Here is a 21690-nt window from a genome sequence, read left to right as displayed (position 1 = left end):
GCATTTTCGTAATTATTTACTCGTAGAGTAACTATCAAAATTACTCTAGAAATGATCTTGTAGCGTAATTTTGATCTTGTAGAGTAATTTGTAGAATGTTCTTGTAGGGTAATTTTAATCTTGTAGAGTAATATTGTACAGTATCATAATTACTCTACAAATGATCTTGTATGATAATTTTGATCTTGTAAGGTAATTTTGTGAGTTAAATGTCATTTTATTCCTTGTGGTTTGGGTCATTTTGTCAGTTTAGTCAAAATGTTTCAGTTTTCGCGTGTGAGTCCAAAAAGGTTTCACCATTGCCATTTTAGTCCACTGCGTTAACTTCATTATTTCTGTTAACGAGAAGGGCAATTCGGTCATTTTATATGGCTGAATTACCATTCTAGTTAACAGAATTGCATATAAAATGACCAAACTCTCGTTAATAGAAAAATTGATAAAGTTAACCCAGTGGACTAAAATGGCAACGGTGAAACATTTTTGAACCCACAGGTGAAAAATGAAACCTTTGGACTAAACTGGAAAAATAGCCCAAACCACAGGGACTAAAATGGCATTTAACTCTACTTTTGTAGAGTATCATAATTACTCTACATATGATTTATTAGAGTAATCTTGAATTGTATATCGTTTGATAATTACCATAGAAGATTAAAATTACCCTATAAGATACACTTGTAGTACAAATGATTTTGTAAAGTAATTTTGAATTGTATGTATTTTGATAAACTTGCAGAATAATTTTAATACACTTGTAAAGTAATTTTGTTACAGAGTAATTTTGATACACTTGTAGAGTAAATTTGATAATTAGCATACAAGATCAAATTATCATATAAGAACATTTTAAAAAATTACCCTAAAAGATCAAAATTACCCTACAAGATCATTTGTAGAGTAATTTTGATAGTTACTTATGATTACGAAAATATCACTGTGTTTTTTTACATTTTCACTTTATTCGTACGTTTTGTATGATAAAGGTATTTGTATTTGATTCTTTTTCAAAGAAAATCTTGGGTCCGCGCCATTGAGCATGATTACCTAACATTCATCATGAATAACATCATTGACCTTTATGACTATCATTGACCAACATTAACCATAAGGGTGTAAGGGGCACTCCCCTAAGAGGGGAGTCCCCTCTCTTAGGGGAGTGCCCCTCTCTTACGCCCAACCAATCATCGTGTGCCACGTCAACTCCCCTCTTAAACTCCCCTAACACCCTAAATTGATGGCGGCACTCCCCTCTTAGGTGACTTGGTTTTTTAATTTTTTTTTGTTTTTTTATTTGTTGAAAATATGCATGTTTATAAAAAAAATATTAATAAAAATTAAATAAAAATTAACAAAAGACATTTCAAAGTAGAAAATAAAAATAAAAACTAAATTCAAACTAGAAAATAAAAGTTACATTCAAACTAGAAAATAAAAATTACATTAAAACTAGAAAATAAAAATTTTAGAAATCGCATGGCCACCCGTACTTGTTAGCGATTTCGCGTTTTCGGGCGAGGATGAACGACAACATATTTGGCAGAGCGTCGTCGTGCGGCTTGAGGAATGTTTTCATATCTCGATCGTAATTGTAGTTTTTCATCGTCTCGCGTTGTTCCGATATGAGCTCGCGAGCCTCCAACTCTCTTTTCTTCCTCAATTCGATCGCCTCATCGCTTGCTTGGCTTCTTTCATGGCGGTGTACTCTTTGAATTGTGCCGCCAACTCGGCCGAGCTTCCCTCGGACGATGTCGCTTGACGCTTGTCTCGCCGTTGTGGTCTTTGTGGCGAGGGGTCTTCGTTCAAATCCGGTATCGAAGGGTCCACGTCAACGGGCTTTCTTTTATGTGCCGAACCTCCACCTTCCTCACCCAACAATGGGACTTGGGCCCATTTGTCGTGTTTTCGAACGACCTCCCACGCCTCGACATGTTGAAAAGCGTTCGGAAATCTCTCTTTAAATTCTGTTAACGCGACTTTCATCACGTCGAGATCCTTACATCCACTTCCTCGTGTGCGATCCTACATATTATAAAAATAATAAGTGTTAAAAAAATATGAACTTAGTAAATAAAATTAAAAAATATACAATGTTAAAAAAATTAAAATTTTACCGCTTGTTGGTATAGGCCATTGAAAAAGTTTATTTTCGCTTTCATCGGGTTCCATTTAGACCGTACTTGATGCACGGTCCGGTTACTTCCGCCGACGATGGCGTTAAAATGCTCTAAAATTTTACGCCAAAAACTATCGCGGTTTTGTTGATTGCCCTTCTTTTTGTTGGTAGAGCAATGTACCCACGCCTTCGCCAACGCCTCTTCTTGGACCTTTGTCCATTTTTCGCTCACCGTTTTTCCCTTTTTATCCCGAGCGTCATCTTCTTCGTTGCCCGCGTCTTCATCCACGTTATATTCATCATCCTCGTTCTCGTCCTCGTCGCCCAAATTTTGAGTTTCGGGCACTACCTCATCGTCCTCGTCGTCGAAAATAGGTAGAGGACGTTCGACATTTCCTCGTGATGGAACTTGTGGGGCACGAAAAGCATATGGGTCGAAGGCGGGGGATTGAGGAGGAGCGTCCATTGATAACAAATTTTAAAAATAGCCGAAATTGGCTTGAAGGTTGGGTGGTTGGGTGTTGTAAAAGGAGGGGTGTGAAGGTTGTTGGAAAGAAAACGGGGGTTGTGAAGTGTATCCGAAAGGGGGTTGTGGTTGTGCACTTGCACCGCTCGAACCACCACGAGATGGTTGCGAGCCCCGTCCCTTAGTTTTTTTCTTGGCCTCGCGGGGTTGGTTCTCCATTGCTCGGTTTGAAGTGGGTGTGGTTTGAGAGTATAAAAAATAAGTGAAGTGGGTGTGGTTGGAGAGTATAAAAAATGTGTGAAATTGTTGTAGTTTGAGTATAAAAATTGAGTGAATGCTGTGGTTATTTATATATGTTTTAAAAAGTGATTTTTTTTTTTAAAGTCGACCGTTGCACACTTGACCGTTCCTCAAAAATCGTGCATTTCAAGCGGTGAATACACACCGAGCCCATCCCCGAATCGGGTCCCCACGTTGATGGCGGCGGTGTTCCCGATCAGGGTTATGGGTCACCGAAACCATCCTCGCGTGTGCCCCGTGCACCCTAATTAAAATTGTTTACCAATATTAACTCTCGCTGACAATCACCAACAAATATTTTTTTTTTTTTTTTTTTTTGAACAGCATATTTTATTCACCCAAATCATACGAAAGGTTTACAGCAGTTGCTGTGACCCATTACAATCCACAGAACCCATCACTAACAAATATCAACCCTAGGAGACCCTCGTTGACCAATATTGCCAATACTTGGCCAATAATGACCTCACTGATGACTAAGGCATCCCAACATGAATTCACACATATAGTTGCCGGCTAGTTGAAAAGTGCAATACTTACTAGAAGATATTATTCGTGTATAAACAAGGGCCATAATTAAAAGATTTGATAATCAATGCGTTCATATTAAAAAATACCACGTGATTACGTATCTCAACATATATATAAACAAACCAGATGCTCTTCATCTCCACACTAAAAACTCCAAGACTTGAAGATTGATCAGATTCCTGAGAGAAAGATGACGCTGAAAGTATACTGTGATCGAATCTTCCAACCGTCTCGTGCAATTCTCATCTTTTGCAAGTAATTAATTCATCATCATCCCTATGTTCTTTCTTTCTATAGTTGATATATATGTTGAATCTTTTCTAATGTGAGTGTTTGTTTCTTGTGTGTTATATAAAGGATGAATGGGATAGATTTTGAGGAAATCACCATTAATATCTTGAAGGGCGAGCAACACACCCCTGAATATAAAGGTTTGTTTAGTTTAATATGTATGAATAAAATAATTATTAACAACAAATAAGTATGTTTAACATTCTTGTTTTATGCAGCGATAAATCCCATGTGTCAAGTTCCAACAATACTTGATGGAGATTTTACACTGTTTGAGAGGTTCTTGCTTCTTCTGTATCTTTTATATCTTTTATGGTTCGGGATTTAGGGTTTATGTTACTTTCCATTATGTAATAAGTAAAAACATTGTGTGTTTTTGCAGTCATGCAATTCTTATCTACTTATCTTGTAAGTACCCGGGAGTGGCTAGTCACTGGTAAGTCATTTTCCTTCTCTGTCCACATCTTTATGCAAGTTCTAAGCTATAAATTAAAACCGTTATTTTTGTAATTCGACATTTAACTTTTATATCTATATAGGTATCCGAGTGATCTTGTTGAAAGAGCCAAGGTCCACTCCGTTTTAGACTGGCATCATGCCAATTTGCGCCGTGGGTCGGTAATATAATCATATAAATCTTTAATTTCCGATACTTAGTATATTTTTACTGAATAGTTTCATGATATGTCGGTTTTATGCTTCGGATTTCAGTTGGAGTTATTGTAAACAATGTCATGTTACCGCTAAATTGCATCCCATCAAACCCTAAAGCGGCTGAAGAAGCTGAGAAGACGCTTGAGAAAGCGCTGACAGTATTAGAAACTTTTTGGCTAAAAGATGGACCGTTTTTGGTTGGAAGATCTCAACCATCAATTGCTGATCTCAACTTAGTATCTGAAGTCATGGAACTTGAGGTAATGATATAGATATGTTCAATTTTCTATTTTCTTTTCCTATGTTTTTTATTAAATTTGTATCAAAACACTTAATTTCGTGAGTTTTCAGCTTCTGAGCGAGGAGCTTCATGATCGGATATTAAGTCCCTACAAGAAAGTTCTTCAGTGGGTTGAAGATACAAAGAGTGCAACTGCGCCTCATTTTGAAGAAATTCACGGGGTTTTGTTTAAAAAGCGAAAAGAAATTCGCGAACTGATGGTAGCAAAATTTGGGAAAACTGAGTGAAGTTATGAGCTTCATGTTCGTATCTTGATCATTGAATCTATGAATAATCATCCAGTAAAGTTTTGAATTTCGGGTTGTGCCAGACATTGTGTGAAGGTTGATTTTAATTTTCATGTCATTGGGGAGTTTGGAAACAATGCATACATTTGTTGTTGGTTGGTGGTTTTTTATGTTTAAATTAAATAAAGTAAACAAGTTATAATTTAATGTTTGTACTTTTTGTTTGGAATTGAAGCTTATTGTTGTGTATTTTGATGTTCCCAACAAATGATCTTATTTTGATAAGAACAAGTGTAGTAAAAAAGTCTCTTAGGGGCGTTATGCGATAAGTGACGAAACGCGTAAGAAAGTGGACTTATAGGATTTTATCTCACAAGAGGGTGTAGTGGGGTTATATATGTATGAGGCTTTGTATATATGCATGTACACATATGTGTGAGAGTGGGGAAGGAAGGGCCACACCGTTATGCATTTCGCGAGAAGACAAAAAAATCAACCCATAGCGCCGGCCATAGCAGTGTGGCACGGCGCTATGGGGCACTATGTTCGATTTGGCTATGATATGCCGCCCCATTAGCGGTGGCCAAAGGTACCAAATTTTTAATATTCTTTTGGCAGCATCTAGTAACAAATGACAGAATGGAATCGCCACTGTTCATGGATCTTGATATCATCTCATACATTTTTTAATGTTCTTTATTTTGTTAATATTAGATTAAGATATAAGCTAGATATGATTTTATATATCGTATGATATAGTTTTACTAGTTACGTTACAATTATTATGTATTATTTTCTTTTCCTAAGTTCCGGCAGTTACCTATGTAAGGCTGCCAAGTATGTATGTATCGTATATGTCACAATATCAAATTACCAATTCGAATATACAAAGAACGATTACTTTCTCTGCATATATCTCGAACCCTAGTTTTACAATCAACAAAGTGGTATCAGAGCCAAACGCATCGATCCACTCACAAATACATATCGATTCTTCTCATTCACTGTGGTTAGAATCTCAAGATAGTGGTATTCAAACCCAAATTCCGAAATTATTTGGGCAAAATTATTACCACTGGCACATTCAAATGAAGGTTTTGTTAGAATCTCAAGATCTGTGGACAATTATAGAAGAAGGGTACAACGAAATCGCTGCCAACGCATCGGAAGCCGACCAAAATGCTTATAGGGAAAAAGTCAGAAAAGATAAGAAAGCCCTGCACATAATTTTCCAGTCTGTAAGTGAAATAGTATTCGAACGAATAGCAAATAGTAAAACGGGAAAAGAAGCATGGAATATTCTTCACAAGGCATACAGAGGAGAACAAAGGGTTAAAACGGTAAAACTTCAAACTTTACGTTGTGAATTCGATGCTTTACGAATGAAAGATAGTGAATCTATAGAGGAGTATGTGAATAGAACCACTGTAATAGTAAACTAATTAAGATTAAATGAAGAAGATGTTCCAGAACAGCGAATAGTAGAAAAAAATCCTTCGAAGTCTTACCCGGAAATACGAGTCTGTGGTTGTAGCCATTGAAGAGTCAAAAGACTTGAATCTGATTACAACAGAGGAGTTACTCGGTATATTACAGTCGCATGAATTGCGATTAAGGCAGTATGATGACTCTCCGATGGAGCAAGCGTTTCAAGTTAAGAGTCAAGATCGGTCAAGACAATATCGATCCGAACATGCAGGAAGAGGAAGAGGTAGAGGAAGGAATAGGTTTAATGGGCATATTCGTTGTTATCGTTGTCAGAAATTAGGACACACCGCAAGATTCTGTCAACGGAGAGAAGAAAACGGAAGAAACAACAATGTTCTCATGCATGAAGATGAGAATGAAGGAGATGAAGAAACTATGTTTATGATATTTAACATAGAAGAGATAACTAAGGAAGATTGTTGGTATTTAGACAGCGGATGCAGCAACCATATGACTGGAAATCGGAGTTTATTTATTACATTAGATGATGCGGAAAGAAGAGAAGTAAGAACAGGAGATAATAAGAAACTCGAAGTATTAGGTTGCGGAGATGTGTCGATTAAGGTTAAAGGAATCGAAAAAAAGGTGCCAAATGTATTTTACGTAGAGGGTTTAAAACATAATCTCTTAAGTGTAGGTCAATTAATACAAAAAGGTTATGAAGTGAAATTTAGCAATCAAGAATGTATTATCAAGGATTCAAAAGGAGCATGCATAGGGACAGTTCGGATGACAGGAAACAAAATGTTTCCTTTGAATCTGAGAAACGATATAAACCAAGAGTGTGTAGTATGATAATACAAGATAATTCAGTTTTATGGCATCAAAGGTATGGTCATGTTAACTTCGAGACGTTATATAACATGGGAAGAAATAATACTGTTAAAGGTCTACCAAAGATCTCAAAAACATCTCATAGCTTATGCGAAGGATGTTTGTTTGGAAAGCATACAAGGAAGCCGTTCCCTAAGCAATCAAAATGGCGGGCATCACAACCGTTACAACTGATCCATTCTGACATATGTGGACCCATGAGAACAAACTCCATAGGTGGTTGCAGATATCTTATAACTTTTATAGATGATTTTTCGAGGAAGACTTGGGTCTATTTCCTAAAACTAAAATCAGAAGCACTTGTGAAGTTCAAGGAATTTAAGAAACTGGTAGAGAATCAAGTAGACTACAAGATGAAATGTATACGTACGGATAGAGGGGGAGAATATTGCAGCCATGATTTTCAAAGATTTCTTAAAGAAAATGGCATTCATCATCAATTAACGAGAAGTTATACACCCCATCAAAATGGAGTGGCGGAGCGAAAGAACAGAACATTAATGGAACGCAGTAGAAGCATGTTGAAAATGAAGAGACTTCCAAATTCTTATTGGGCTGAAGCGGTAGCATGTGCAACATACTTACTGAATTGAACCACAACAAAGAGTGTTCAAGATGTAACCCCATATGAAGCATGGAGTGGTAGAAAACCAAGTGTAGAACATCTTAGAATTTTCGGTAGTATAGCCTACTCTCACTTTCCCAAACAACATCGTGGAAAACTTGATGATAAAGTGGAGAAAACAATCTTCATAGGATATAGTGAGAATAGTAAAGGGTATAAGCTTTTTAATCCAACAACAAACAAGACCATCATAAGCTGGGACGTGACCTTCGATGAAGGTCGAGACTGGGAAACAGTCAAGACTGATGAATGTTATACAGAATCACAGCTGAATTGTGATAATGAAAACGATGAGGAAGTAGGACCTGCACATCAACAAACTGAGACCGGAGATCAAGAACAAGATGTTAACTCTCAAGTCAGCGATCAAAGTGAGGATCAAGACAATAATAACAATCAGGATTCACAACATGAAACAGATGAGGATGATATATCTTCAGTTACATCAGAAAATGAAGAAATTAGGACACGTAATATATCCGAAATATATCAAAATTCTCAACCATTAACGAAGACGCAAGTAGATCAGTTATATGAAAATAATCCACTTGGTTCCACTGATGTAACCAATTTTGTGTTATATGTTGATGCCGATCCTACCAACTACAGTGAAGCACTAAAGGATGCAAAGTGGAGGGAAGCCATGGATAGAGAAATAGAATCAATTAAAAGGAATGAAACCTGGGATCTTGTGGAACCTCCATTGAATCAGAATCCAATAGGTGTTAAGTGGATATTTAAAACGAAATATGACGAGCATGGGAATGTGGATAAGCATAAGGCACGGCTGGTGGTCAAGGGGTATAATAAAAAATATGGGATCGATTATCATGATGTATTTGCTCCTGTGATTAGATTCGACACAATAAGATTGGTTTTAGCATTAGCAGCACGACATGGATGGTATTTACACCAAATGGACGTCAAGACAGCTTTTCTGAATGGAAAGTTAAATGAAGAAGTCTATATTATACAACCAGAGGGCTATGTCAAGAAAGGAGAAGAAAGGAAAGTGTGTCATCTAAAGAAAGCGTTATACGGATTGAAGCAGGCTCCAAGAGCTTGGTACAGTCGCATAGATGAATATTTGCAATCACATGGTTTTAAAAAATGTGTGTATGAGCATACTTTGTTTATCAAAATAACAAAGGAAGCTCGTATGGTGATATGCTTATATGTAGATGATCTTATCATTGCGAGTGATTCACTGGAAATGATAAATCAATTCAAATGCTCGATGAAAAGGGAGTTTGAAATGACTGATCTGGGTAATCTTCACTATTTCCTAGGAATGGAAGTAAAACAAGTAAATGGAAACATTATGTTGTCGCAAAGGAAGTATGCTGAAAATTTACTTGAAAGATTTAATATGAAGTACTGTAAGTCCATTTCAACCCCGATGGAATATGGGTAGAAATTATCAAAAGAAGATCTAGGAGAAGATGTGAATGAAAACTTATATAGAAGCCTAGTAGGGAGTCTGGTGTACCTGACAAACACACGTCCGGATATTATGTTTGCAGTGAGTAAGATTAGCCGTTTCATGGAGAGACCAAAAAGAAGCCATTGGGAAGCCGGAAAACGCATACTACGATATGTACAGGGAACCATAAATGAAGGACTTATATATTCAAAAGGGAGCAAAGGAAAGTTAATAGGTTTCAGCGATAGTGACTATGCAGGCAATGTGGATGATAGTAAAAGCACCTCAGGTTATGCTTTCCACTTAGGTTAAGGGGCAATCGCCTGGCAATCAAAGAAACAGAAAGTTGTTGCACTATCATCCACTGAAGCCGAATACATAGCACTGTCAATGGCTGGGTGTCAAGCGTTATGGCTGAAAGGCATACTGAATGATCTGCAGATTAACATGGACTGTCCACCTACCATTCTATGTGATAATAAATCCACTATTAGTCTGGCCAAAGATCCTGTCTACCATGGGAAAAGCAAGCACATTCGAGTGAAATATCATTTCATTCGAGAACTCATTCGAAATGATGAAGTAGAGATCTGTTATTGTTCAACCAAGGATCAAGTTGCAGATATCTTTACAAAGGCACTACAGCAAAAGGATTTTCTCCATTTTAAAAGACTTCTTCACGTTGCACCAATCTAGCTTACGGGGGAGTATTAGATTAAGATATAAGCTAGATATGATTTTATATATCGTATGATATAGTTTTACTAGTTATGTTACAATTATTATGTATTATTTTCTTTTCCTAAGTTCCGGCAGTTACCTATGTAAGGCTGCCATGTATATATGTATCGTATATGTCACAATATCAAATTACCAATTCGAATATACAAAGAACGATTACTTTCTCTGCATATATCTCGAACCCTAGTTTTACAATCAACAGTTAAAGTATTTTAAACTTTTAATATTTATGATTTTGTGATCTGGTGATATGCATGATCAACATTATAGATGCGTGACTAGGTTGTTAACGCCTTTAACACAGTCTCTCTCTGAATGTTATATGGATATGAAGAGTGAGAGGCGTTTCTAGTATGACACCAAATATGAAAATAAATTTGGAAAATAATGACTGAAAGAGCATTGAAAAAGGTTAACAATTACATATTTTTTGAAAAAGGCGTTATGGTGCTGATGTGGTGAAAAACACCAGTAAAAATTATTGTTAAAAAAATTTGAAAGTAAACTAAATTTAATAATCCAATTCTCTCGTTTGATTACTTTATTAAATCTCTTAATCTTAATCAACCTTTCATGTTTTGTTTGATGGCTAGGTTTCACCTAAAAATTATCAACTAAGCAAGGTATAGTATTAGTTATGACCTATGGCATGCAAGCCTAACTTTTTTTTTTTTTTTGGAACGACAGCTATTTTATTGAAACAAACAAAATAGAACAAATTAAGGGGTGAGCAAGAAACTGGGGATTCCGGGAGTCGAAACAAAATTACAAGATTATATCTCGCATATTAAAGTTTCGCCATCTCTCCCAAACAAGCCCGATAAATTTTGATCTAAACTTTATCCACAAAAACGAGTCTTCTTTGATATCTTCTACCACTTTGATGACGCAAGCAGGACTTTGTCAAGCCTAACTGTTTCACCTCTTAGGGTGTAAACAAGACGATCCAGTAATTAGTTACTCTGCATTGCATTCTTACAAACTTTAATTGAGTTGACTTTAAATGATAACCGCACCGAAGCCTAATTCATGTGTTCATGCTAGAAATTCAAACACTGATCTTGATTAAACTCGCGTGATTAAACCAAAATACTACTTATAAAAATATAATGATATAAAACTTAGTTTCATAATAAAATTTATTTTATATAACTCCGATAAAAAGTCAAATAATATATATTGTTGCAGTTACTCCAAAGTGGTTGAGAGTTTTAATCACATGGGGAATAATACATGCAAATTTAAAAGTAGGTTTAGAAGGTGTGATAGTTAGTCATTCTAATAAAGAAAAGTTATTGTATGCGATGTAGAAGAGAGTGACGTGATTTTTATGTTTTAAACGCTTTGAATTTGAACCTGAACTATCTTCAACGCGGGATCCATCGAATGAATCCTTAGGCGAGGTGGAAGAGAGTGACGCGAGCGATTGTGATGGAGATAGGATTACACCCATGCCACCTCCCATCTTGTGGATTTCTGGAACGTGACATAATGGTTGGCAAGAGTCCATCAGGCACACAACCCAAATTATTGATGGATTTGAATCTTATTTTACATACAATTCACACACCTCTCCCCTTTGTCTCTTTCTCTATATACACATAAATATATAGAGATAGAGTGAAAAAGACATAGAAATATCATTTTGTAGTGTGAAAATAGAATGACCCTAATTATAAGTATAGTCTACTTACAATCATAATGTCAGATAGATTATAATCTTTAGTATTTTTTTTATGATAAACCTTATTTTTATCCCATTACACTTAATTAAATAATTCAATTTGCGTAGATTTAAATATAAACATAAAACGAAAAACATGTAGCATCCATATAAAAGTTAAATAAATAAATAAATTATGGAAGTCATTTAAAAGATGGATTTAGGAACTTTTAAACTTTATATATATATATATATATATATATAGGTAAAGAGTATGGTACAAATCTCCTTATCGTACATTATGTACGCGACGCCCACAGCCCTACACGTGTCCCTGTTTCTTTTTTCTTAGATGAGGGTATATCAGACATCCCGTTCAATCATCAGAGGGCAAATTAGACAATTCTTTCAACAAGCAAGCAAATCATGAGTTCGTTACACAACTATCTCTGTAATTATGATTCGTATCAGTTTGATTTTTAGGGTTTTATTGATTGTTTGATTGATTCGTATCAGATCAGAGCGTTACGTTCTAAGAAACCTAAACACATGCGATTTCTTGAACAATAACATGCATATTAAAACAATAACATGCGATTAGACGTTATGCACATTAAATAATAATATACACATGCGATTTCATAACATATAACATACACATTAAATAAATAACATGCGATTATGTTTTAATGTAACATGCGAATTCCCAAAAAAAATTGTAACATGCGAAATATGCACATTAAATAACATGCGAAATCCAAAAAGATGAATTCCAAAATATTAGTCACATGCGAATTTGATAATATCTTGCGAAATCTAAAACAAATGAATTCCAACATGCAAAATCCAAAACAAATGAATTCATATCATCATGCGAATTTATAATATCATGAATTCCAAAACAAACAAATGAATTCCTAACATGCGAAATTCAAGAATCTGCATATTTTAATTTTAATTAATTAGCATATTTTAATACAACTGTAACATGCGAATTCAACAATGTCCATATTTTAATTAATTAATAACATGTGAAATTCAACAAATGTGCATATTTTAATTCAACTGTAACCACTAATACTCAATATATCCCAAATCAGCAGTCCTCATCACTGTCGTTTGAAATCGCACCAGAAGAATCGAGCAGAGGTTGGGGAAGAAGAATGTAAGGTTTTTGATTTAGGATATGATTTTGAAGTATCTTCGCTGATTTTTACAGGGTTTATGATTTCGCAATGACGATTTTAACCTTGGCGGTATGATTTATATATATTAATTTGATTAATTTAATCATATCAATTAATTAGACCCGCGTTTAAATGATGGATGATCCTACGGCTGGGGTAATCGCGTACAATATGTAGGATTAGGGCTATTGTACAATAACCGGGCTCTATATATATATATATATATATATATATATATATATATATATATATATATATATATATATATATATTTGAATAGCTAACGGAACGTTCATTAATAGAAATACGAAAACAAAAACAAAACATAGTTCCCAGCCAGAGAGCTGGACATTAAACAGTAGAAAACAACTCAAAAAAGGAAAGCGAAAAACAAACAAACCAAACCCATATTACAAGTTTACATTAAAATTCCACCATTCCCGCCTCGATATCGTACAATATTTTGATCTCTGCTTCAATCCCTGAAAAGAGGCATCCTTTATGTCTTCCACTACCGTTTGGACCACGCCTTGTCTTCCTTTGAAAACCCGTTCATTTCTTGTCTTCCACAGTATCCACATCGTTTGAATTGCTACAGCATGTATGGCTTTCCTTTCATTCCGACTTCTTTGTATCTCGGACATCTCCATCAGCAGCTCCGCAATGTTCCACTCCGTGCTGACCATCGGGATTTTTAACCATGTAGTAATCGCCTCCCAGACTCTTTTGGCGAAACTACAACCGAGGAGTATATGACCTGCAATTTCATCCGCTGCCCCACATGTTTTACAGGTTACGTCAGGCAAGTTCATGCCTCTTCCTCTTAGTGCCACTGCCGAAGGGACTTTCTCGTCAATCGCTCTCCAAACAAACGTTGTACTTTTTCTTGTAACCCAATTGTTCCAGTTGAACGTGCTCGGTGTGAATTTTAAATCCAGATTCTGCCCTAATGAAAGTTTAACATTATTTACGCTGAAGTCTTGGTGTTCAAAATTTTTCCAATACCATACGTCACCATTTTATGATAATTGCTGATGTTGCAGCCGATCTTTTAGGCTTTCCATTTCTTGTCTTTCTTCATTGCTAGATGGTGTCCTTATCCAAGCCCATTCCCAACATCTCCCCCCGTTTAGTGTTTTGTAGCTTTCTAGGACCGTCGTTTTTTTCTTTGACGATAGTTGAAATAAAATCGGATATTGCTCTTTCAACGGCTCATTCCCTAACCAGGTATCGATCCAAAATAATGTTTTGTCACCCACTCCAACTTTGCTTCTTAACTTGTATTATATTGACATTGCTCTTTAGAAAATCCTTTGCTATGTCCCCGATACTTTTCCACACACCCAGTAAAGATTTTTTAACCGGAAACGATTCCACTTTTCTTTGGTTTGAGTGTATTGATTTAATTACCTTCACCCATAAACTCTTCGGCTCCATTTTGATTCTCCACCACCATTTCAATAGTAGTGCCAAATTCATGTCTCTAATGTTCCCAATGCCGAGGCCACCAAAGTCCTTTGCCGCTACCACCTTTTCCCATTTGACCCATCTTATTTTGCTATTTGTGTTACATCCCCCCATAGAAATTTTCTTCGGATTCCTTCCAATACTTTTATGACACCAATTGGACACTTATAGAGAGAAAGGAAATAATTCGGTAAACTACCGAGAACTGATTTTATAAGAATTACTCTACCTGCAAAAGATAAGGTTTTCGCCTTCCAATTTGTAAGTCTTTTGTTGAACATGTCGATGACCTCTTTCCAATTCGCTATTCTATTCATACTTACACCGACCTTTAACCCAAGGTATACAAACAGGAATTTTCCGGCCTTACAATTGATGATTAACGCCATGTTTTTCACTTCTTCTTCGTTCATTCCCACCCCATATATCTTGCTTTTACGTGGGTTCACTTTTAATCCTGATATTAGACTGAAAATACGAAGAATCCTTTTAAAATTCTTAACATTATTTTAAAAAATGGAATCATCTGCATAATATCATACTTCATACTACAATTGTGCTTACATCAACATTTTTCAATTAGATAAACACAACCATTAATGTCGTTAAAAATATTATATTGGATTAACTAGTTTAAGAACCCGCGAAGTTCGCGGGTTGATAAAAGAAAATTTCTTCATTAATACCGCTGACATTAAATATTATGATTTTATACACGGTAAAAGACAACCGGATATATTAGATTACGACGACAAATTGAAATACATGAATATGCAACGATCACAATTCGTTCAAAATCTCTTTATAAACCACATTGGTTGTTAGTACCCAACCTTCATAAAGTCAAATTTGACTTCAAGTTCTGTAAACAGAAAAAAGTAAGTAAGGCTATGTATTTTAGTACATGATTATTTGGCAGCCACGGTCTTTAATTGCATTCGCTCTACATTTTTCAAACGTATTCTATATATTTAATAAATTACCAATGTAACCAAATAAAAAATGGCTACAAATTGAAAATTTTGGTTAACCAGTGAACAAAAAACAAAACCACCCTTTTAAACCGAATTAACCACAGTGTCCAGTTTTGACTTCATAATATCTAGGCTGGAAGAAGTGACGAAAAGGGCTACCTCGGTACTAAACGTTACTAATGACTAAGCAAAGATAGCTACATCTCCACATGATCCTCGTCCAACCTTGTTAAACGAAAACAAAAATAAGTCATTTTTCATTTTCAAAAGTAATTGTTCTCTAGCTCGAAATCGAAGAAAAACCTGCGAATCTTGCTCAAGTTTTAGTACTTGATTCTCCACGCCGACTTCAGGTTCGCCCACGCCCTTTAGATATGTCAACTTCTTGATAAAAGGAAACACAATGCTTAAAGCAAAAAGGTGGCAATATGCCGATTGGATTAGGTAACAGACATGGTTGCAAAAGTCGCTACGCGCTCCCTAGTCGGATTTGAGAGTACCCTGGAAGTACTCGGCCTACAAAGATTTAATTACTACACGCTTCGAAATAAACAACAGATTTAAATCAGCCTACAAAGTGACAGTAAATTACTTTTGTAATCAACAAATAAAAACGAAACTCATCTTATTAAACGGTAATTGACCCACAAATCAAGTCATAAAAACATGCATGCATTACATCGGAACATTAGATCTCTTTTCAAGCATGCAGAACAAAGAAGAAAAAGACAGCTACAAATTATAAATTATGTGATAGTTCACAACATCAGCTCTCATAAGTCAATATAGATCTATCTATCCCAAAATAGTGGGTTTTGTAAAGTTAATTGTTGAGTAAATTGCCATTTTAGTCCCTGAGGTTTGGTCCAAATTGTCATTTTAGTCCAAATAGTTTTTTTTCTCCTCCTGGTCTCTGACTTTTCCATTTTCTTGCCATTTTGATCATATTGCCTAACTCAATCTAAAAATCTAGTTATAACCAGGGGTATTTTTGGCATAACTGTGGTGTATTACAACATAATTTATAAACCTCATAATAATTTAATGTCAAAAATACCCCTGATTATAACCTGGTTATTAGACTAAGTTAGGCAATGTGATCATAATTGGCTAGAAAAAGGAAAAGTCAGGGACCCAGAGGAGAAAAAAACTATTTGGACTAAAATGGCAATTTGGACAAAAACTCAGGGACTAAAATGACAATTTTACTCTTAATTATTTCAAACTTATTAGTATGCACTTTAATCTTTCAAAAACCGGACAAATAGTCTTAAATTATCTCTCCAACTTTTTTCCCTTCAAAATTCGTACCAAATTAACATTAAGAAGAGTATTTGTTCAGCTTTAAGTTGATATTAAGTTTAGCTTGCAGGTAAACAATTGTATTAACATATCATAAAAGTCATTACCTTTAGACGGCTAATTTCACGTCCTCAGTTCGAACTATGCTAGAAGGCTTCAACCAACCTCAGCTATAGGAGTGAACCATTTGAGATGGAACCTAGGGTTTCTGAATAACTTTTGACAAACTAACCAGCAAGAATATCACATATCGATAATAAGAAGGAAAATTATGAAGACGGGATAAAACACTTACCTTAAACGTGTGAGGGCTAATTTTGGCGGTGAGAGGCGGTAACGGCCGTGAAGTCTAAGAAGCGTGACACCCACATAGTCAACACACGCATACAGGCATTGTCGCCACACACATACACCGTTACAGGTTACATACCCGACGTCCCTGTTGCATCAGTGATTGTCGCATTCATGCATTACTCGTTGTTGTATCGATGGAGGATAAAATAAGTATATAAACGACATGTTAATTGTTTAAAATTAGGTAACTAAATTCAAAATTCTTGGTGGTTGCTTACATGAGGTTTGGTACGAAAATAGTAGTAAGTAAATCATACCGGAAACGCTTAAAGAGGTAAAGAACTAATTACACTTGTATAAAGCACCTGTTGAGAAAGAAGACCAACACTTTAAATCTCTATTCATTGATTTCATGCTGAGTTTCTCAATTTAGTTTTTCATATTCTCCTTTTCGTCCTTTAATGTTTGGTTATTGGTTACATATATACATGATTTTAATGTATTACCAAAATAAGAAATATCATGAAAATAGACACTTCATCAGTCAAATTACCAAAATAAAGGCCGACAATTGCCCATCGATACATATTGTTAGTCTATGTGGGTCTGGTCATTGCACCGTCGAGGGACCCAAACAACACTATGCATAGGTCACACCAATAGAGAACCAAATAATAGAATAAATAAAGCAACTAAACAAATGAAAAGTTACCTCTATGCTGGACAACAGAGAGTCGCCGAAGTGCGCCGGTGTGTGGGAAGAATAGCATATTAGGTATCGCAGATTCATGGGAGTAAACGGAAAACGGCCACTGTGAACGCAAAAACATTAGGCATTGAAGATAATGGTTTTAAACAGTAAATCCGCAATAGTTTTGCGGAACATATACAAAATGAATTGACAAAGACACCACACAACAAACCCGCATATATCGCTCAGCCTTCGTATCAACTATTCTTGCACCCTAGTATATAACACAAATGTAAGAAACTTAAATCAAGTTATGAAACCTTTAAACTCGGTAGTAAACTATTTGAAACTGGTCAAAAAGGTTGAAAGTTGCCAAGGGCCGATGTCAAAGATTTGCATTGCCGTAATAAAATTGTACATGGTAACTTTAACTAACGCATTAACTATTTATTAACATAGTTTCAACTAATTAGAAAGAAAAAGTGTTTTAAAGGTCAATTGGACCTGACCAGACCCATTATAGAAAAGACTCGATTCATTACGCCTTGCAAGCTTCTATCTAGAAGTAATCTTCTAGAAGTAATCCCTTCCTTTCATTCCTTCAAGCCGAACTTTACATCCAACCTTTGGAAAATAATAGATGTTTGAAAATAAATGCATGTTACCAGCTATTACAATATTATTTAAAGCTACAGATTAGAGAAAATCCAAACACAAGTTTATATTTAGTCAAATTAACAAAACCCCATGTCAAAGAAAATAATAACACAGAACAAAAGTATATCCGATCAAATGTAAAACCCGTTATCAATGAACACATCAACGGTAAATATCAAAAACCTATCCATTTTGACCCGTTACTCAACCCAACCCGCCAACATCAAAAGAATTATAATAGAGAAAAACAAAAAATGCTTCCATAAGGATATCTACAAATGTGGTTAAGATGACATTTCAATTCTAACATTGTTCATATGCCAAACATATATACCATATATATTTACTAAAAAGACTATCCTTTACGTATAATTTATCTTCAAACATATACACACATTGAGATGATATATGATTTCCTAAGATTGATATACCTACAACTGACATAACTTGCATTACTCATAAGAAAAAAAAATGAACACTTAAAATAGGAAAAAAATCAAGATATCACAAAACATATAACATAAACAAATAGGTTTTTAGACAATTTGTGATAAAATCCTTGACAGCTTGTTGTTATTAAATATGATCAGCTGTGGTTTTTTTAATCAACCCATAAAAAATACTTTAGCATATAAGTCAGAGATGCATAAAAAATACATATTGATTTTATAAATAATATATTAAACTACCACAAGTCTAATTCATTTACACAACACACAAATGAACATGAATTTCTCAAAAATTTCTTACGAAAAACCTTGGTCTGAATCATAACTTTAATGCAATGGAACTCCGATTTCACAATTCTAAATTAGAGTCATAAAAAATATCCATTTCAAATCAAAATCTGAATCCGAATATCAAAGATATGAAACACATGTGTTTCAATTAATGATTGATTCAAATTAAGATTATAGAGATCTGAAACACTATTCATAAAAGACATACATTGATGCAATTAGAGATCGAAGAACCTTGTAGCGGAGAAGGCGCTGAATGCTCATAGTTGTTTACATTCAGAACAAATCGCCAAGGTTAAACCACGGCTGAACAATTGCAGTCCTGAATCAGTCAACTGAACCCTACAACTTGGATAACAATCAATAAAGAATTAGCTTCTATCAAGTCAAGAACCAAAATACTTAAAACCCCAAAAAGATGAAATTGTGAACATCGATTATTGCAAAACACCAATAAATTCGATGGAATGTAAAGCAAAATAAACAAAGGAATCTCGGATTGAAAGATCAAGTAAACATACCTCGGAATATCACTGGTGGACATGAGAAACATATCTCGTTCTTGGATTTGTAAGACTGAATCGCCAATTTACTGGGAAGAACTTGTTGTAGTATTAGGGTTTGTGAATGTGGGATGAAAGAATAGGGGAGAGAATTAGGTTTAATGTGCGGGATGAAAGAAAAAGGGAAGCTTATGTGAGAAGAAAGAGGGCCGCGTGAAAGAAAATAGGAGAAAAGTATTCCCGCTCAAACTTCTATTATCTTGCATAAGAGGCTGTCCACCTAATCAAAATGATTGGCTAAAAACAAAACATGTGGCTAAGATGTATTCTTTTAGTATATTAGATAGATGTTGAATTTTTTATAGATTAATTAGTGTTGGTGATTTTAATGTTATCAATGTATTTAAATGTAACTTTATTTATTCGCTAAGATCACATGACATTTAAGCTATAGAAATTTAAGATATGTTCACTAACACTACTAAGGAGTATCACTAACGGAAAATAACTACCATTGTTTACCAAAGGATCTCTAACGAAAGGCAATAACACAAAAAAAATGTAAACTGAAGTAGTTGAAAATACGTCGGTGTTCACCGACTAATTACCCACAACATATTACACATGGTTAAACTGAAGTATTACCGACAAAAACTTTTGAAGGGAACTTACTTGTGACGTCGTTTTTGGAGGAAATAGTTGTCACACCCCGCTAAAGTGGAAACACGTGAACTGTAACCAAAAAGGTTTTCGAAGAATATAATTAAGCACCGCTTACATGATATAAATACCAATTGATTTACAAATCGTTTGACAGCCTCAATCACTATGATTCAAATACAAGCCTACACTATACAACTAAAATAAGACTCTTCCAAGAGCTTGATATTCTAGTATGCATGCAAACTCAATCATAGACCTTCCAGTAGAATTAAATACCTGGAAAACATGTTTTAAAAAATCAACATAATGTTGGTGAGTTCAAAGGTTAAAAGGTTCAACTATAAATTTGTTTTCCAAGGAAACAGTTTATGAAAGATTATATGCACAATTTATGTAATACTAATTGATCCTGCTAATGACTAGCTAGGAAATTAACAAAATAAGATATCACAAGCCTATAACCAAGCCAAGAAAAACGGCTGCGTCCCACAGATCGAACAATTAAGTCAATAACAATCATGATGGCAATTACAAGTACTACAATAAGGGTTGGAGCGACTAATCAGCAGTCACTACTAGAAAATCTGAAACTTCTTACACCAGTTTTCCTAGGAAATGCGTCATAAAACTGGTTTTTCTACGCATTTATGACAAACACCTGATGTAGGAAAACAGCTCGTAGGAACCCCGTTTTCAACACATTTCCTATGCAACTTCCTACACATTTTCTACGAAACTATTACGTCGCAAATTGCTACGAATCTCCTACAATATATTTAATTATTATCTTTTAGGATTTATTTTTTTGGCTACACATTTTTGAAAAAAAAACAAAAAAAAAAATTAACAAATTTTAATACAACATTATTTGTGACCCACTTCCTACAAATAAATTAGAAGTGTTGTTACAAATTTACTAGGAAACTGAGTATTTTTTGTGACCCACTTCCTACAAATAAATTGGAAGTGTTGTTACAAATTTCCAAGGAAACTGAGTATTTTTTGTGACCCATTTTCTACAAATAAATTAGAAGTGTTGTTACAAATTTATGAGGAAACTGAGTATTTTTTCTGACCCATTTCCAACAAATAAATAAGAAGTGTTGTTACAAATTTCCTACCAAAACTGAGTATTTTTGTGACACAATTCCGACAAATAAATAAGAAGTGTTGTTACAAATTTATGAGGAAAATGAGTATTCACTACAAAAAAAATTGTCATTAGTGACACACAAAAAGTACCACAATAATCCATAAAAGTGCCACCAAAGACCCCTTAAGAAATGAGTGGCATACAAAAAAAGTGCCCACTAGAAATGGTGCCACTAAAGCCTTTTATTGGCACTTTTAATGTGCCACTATAAAGTTTTAGTGTTTTAGTGGCATTTTTTTGTTTTTGTCACAATATAAAGAAAAAGGCTTTAGTGGCACAAATTTTGTGTCAATAAAAACTATTTCTATTTAAATATTCTTACTATTTTTAATTAAAGTATAATTTAATTATATGATAATATAACCAGTTTGTAAAATATAGAAATCATAATATCATCAA

General features: G+C 34.8%; 2 protein-coding genes across 5 annotated transcripts in view; one reads left to right on the top strand and one right to left on the bottom strand.

Annotated features, from left to right (window-relative positions):
• The window catches only part of LOC110897765 (glutathione S-transferase T1), a 35516-nt gene extending 30388 nt beyond the window's left edge, over positions 1–5128 (top strand). The window contains exons 1-7 of one of the 4 annotated variants that reach the window (XM_035981546.1): positions 3545–3668; positions 3771–3844; positions 3944–3983; positions 4087–4140; positions 4244–4319; positions 4412–4618; positions 4710–5128. In XM_035981546.1, coding sequence (XP_035837439.1) covers positions 3604–3668; positions 3771–3844; positions 3944–3983; positions 4087–4140; positions 4244–4319; positions 4412–4618; positions 4710–4886 — 693 coding nt within the window. In that variant the 5' untranslated portion in view covers positions 3545–3603 and the 3' untranslated portion in view covers positions 4887–5128. Of the gene's footprint in view, positions 1–3544; positions 3669–3770; positions 3845–3922; positions 3984–4086; positions 4141–4243; positions 4320–4411; positions 4619–4709 lie in introns of those variants that run through there. The other 3 variants (XM_035981544.1, XM_035981545.1, XM_035981543.1) reach the window with 3 other exon arrangements.
• Positions 5129–13257: 8129 nt separating this feature from the next.
• On the bottom strand, positions 13258–14303 carry LOC110900772. The gene is made up of 2 exons (XM_022147638.1): positions 14258–14303; positions 13258–13793 (listed from the first exon to the last, which is right to left on the bottom strand). Exons 1-2 carry the CDS (start codon positions 14301–14303, stop codon positions 13258–13260), a joined length of 582 nt encoding a protein of 193 aa, XP_022003330.1.
• Between the last annotated feature and the right edge of the window lie 7387 nt (positions 14304–21690).

This window comes from Helianthus annuus, chromosome 13 (genome assembly GCF_002127325.2).
Source record: "Helianthus annuus cultivar XRQ/B chromosome 13, HanXRQr2.0-SUNRISE, whole genome shotgun sequence".
Taxonomy (NCBI): Eukaryota; Viridiplantae; Streptophyta; class Magnoliopsida; order Asterales; family Asteraceae; genus Helianthus; species Helianthus annuus.
The sequence above is the reverse complement of the archived record's forward strand: the minus strand, read 5'-3'. Positions and strand labels throughout refer to the sequence as shown.

Excerpts from the sequence above, each read along its gene's own strand:
- LOC110900772 (XM_022147638.1), bottom strand. The coding sequence starts at position 14,303 with ATGGTGGTGGAGAATCAAAATGGAGCCGAAGAGTTTATGGGTGAAG. Across the intron at positions 13,794-14,257 it reads CGAAGAGTTTATGGGTGAAG|GGCAGAATCTGGATTTAAAA; the intron begins GTAATTAAATCA and ends AACTTTCATTAG.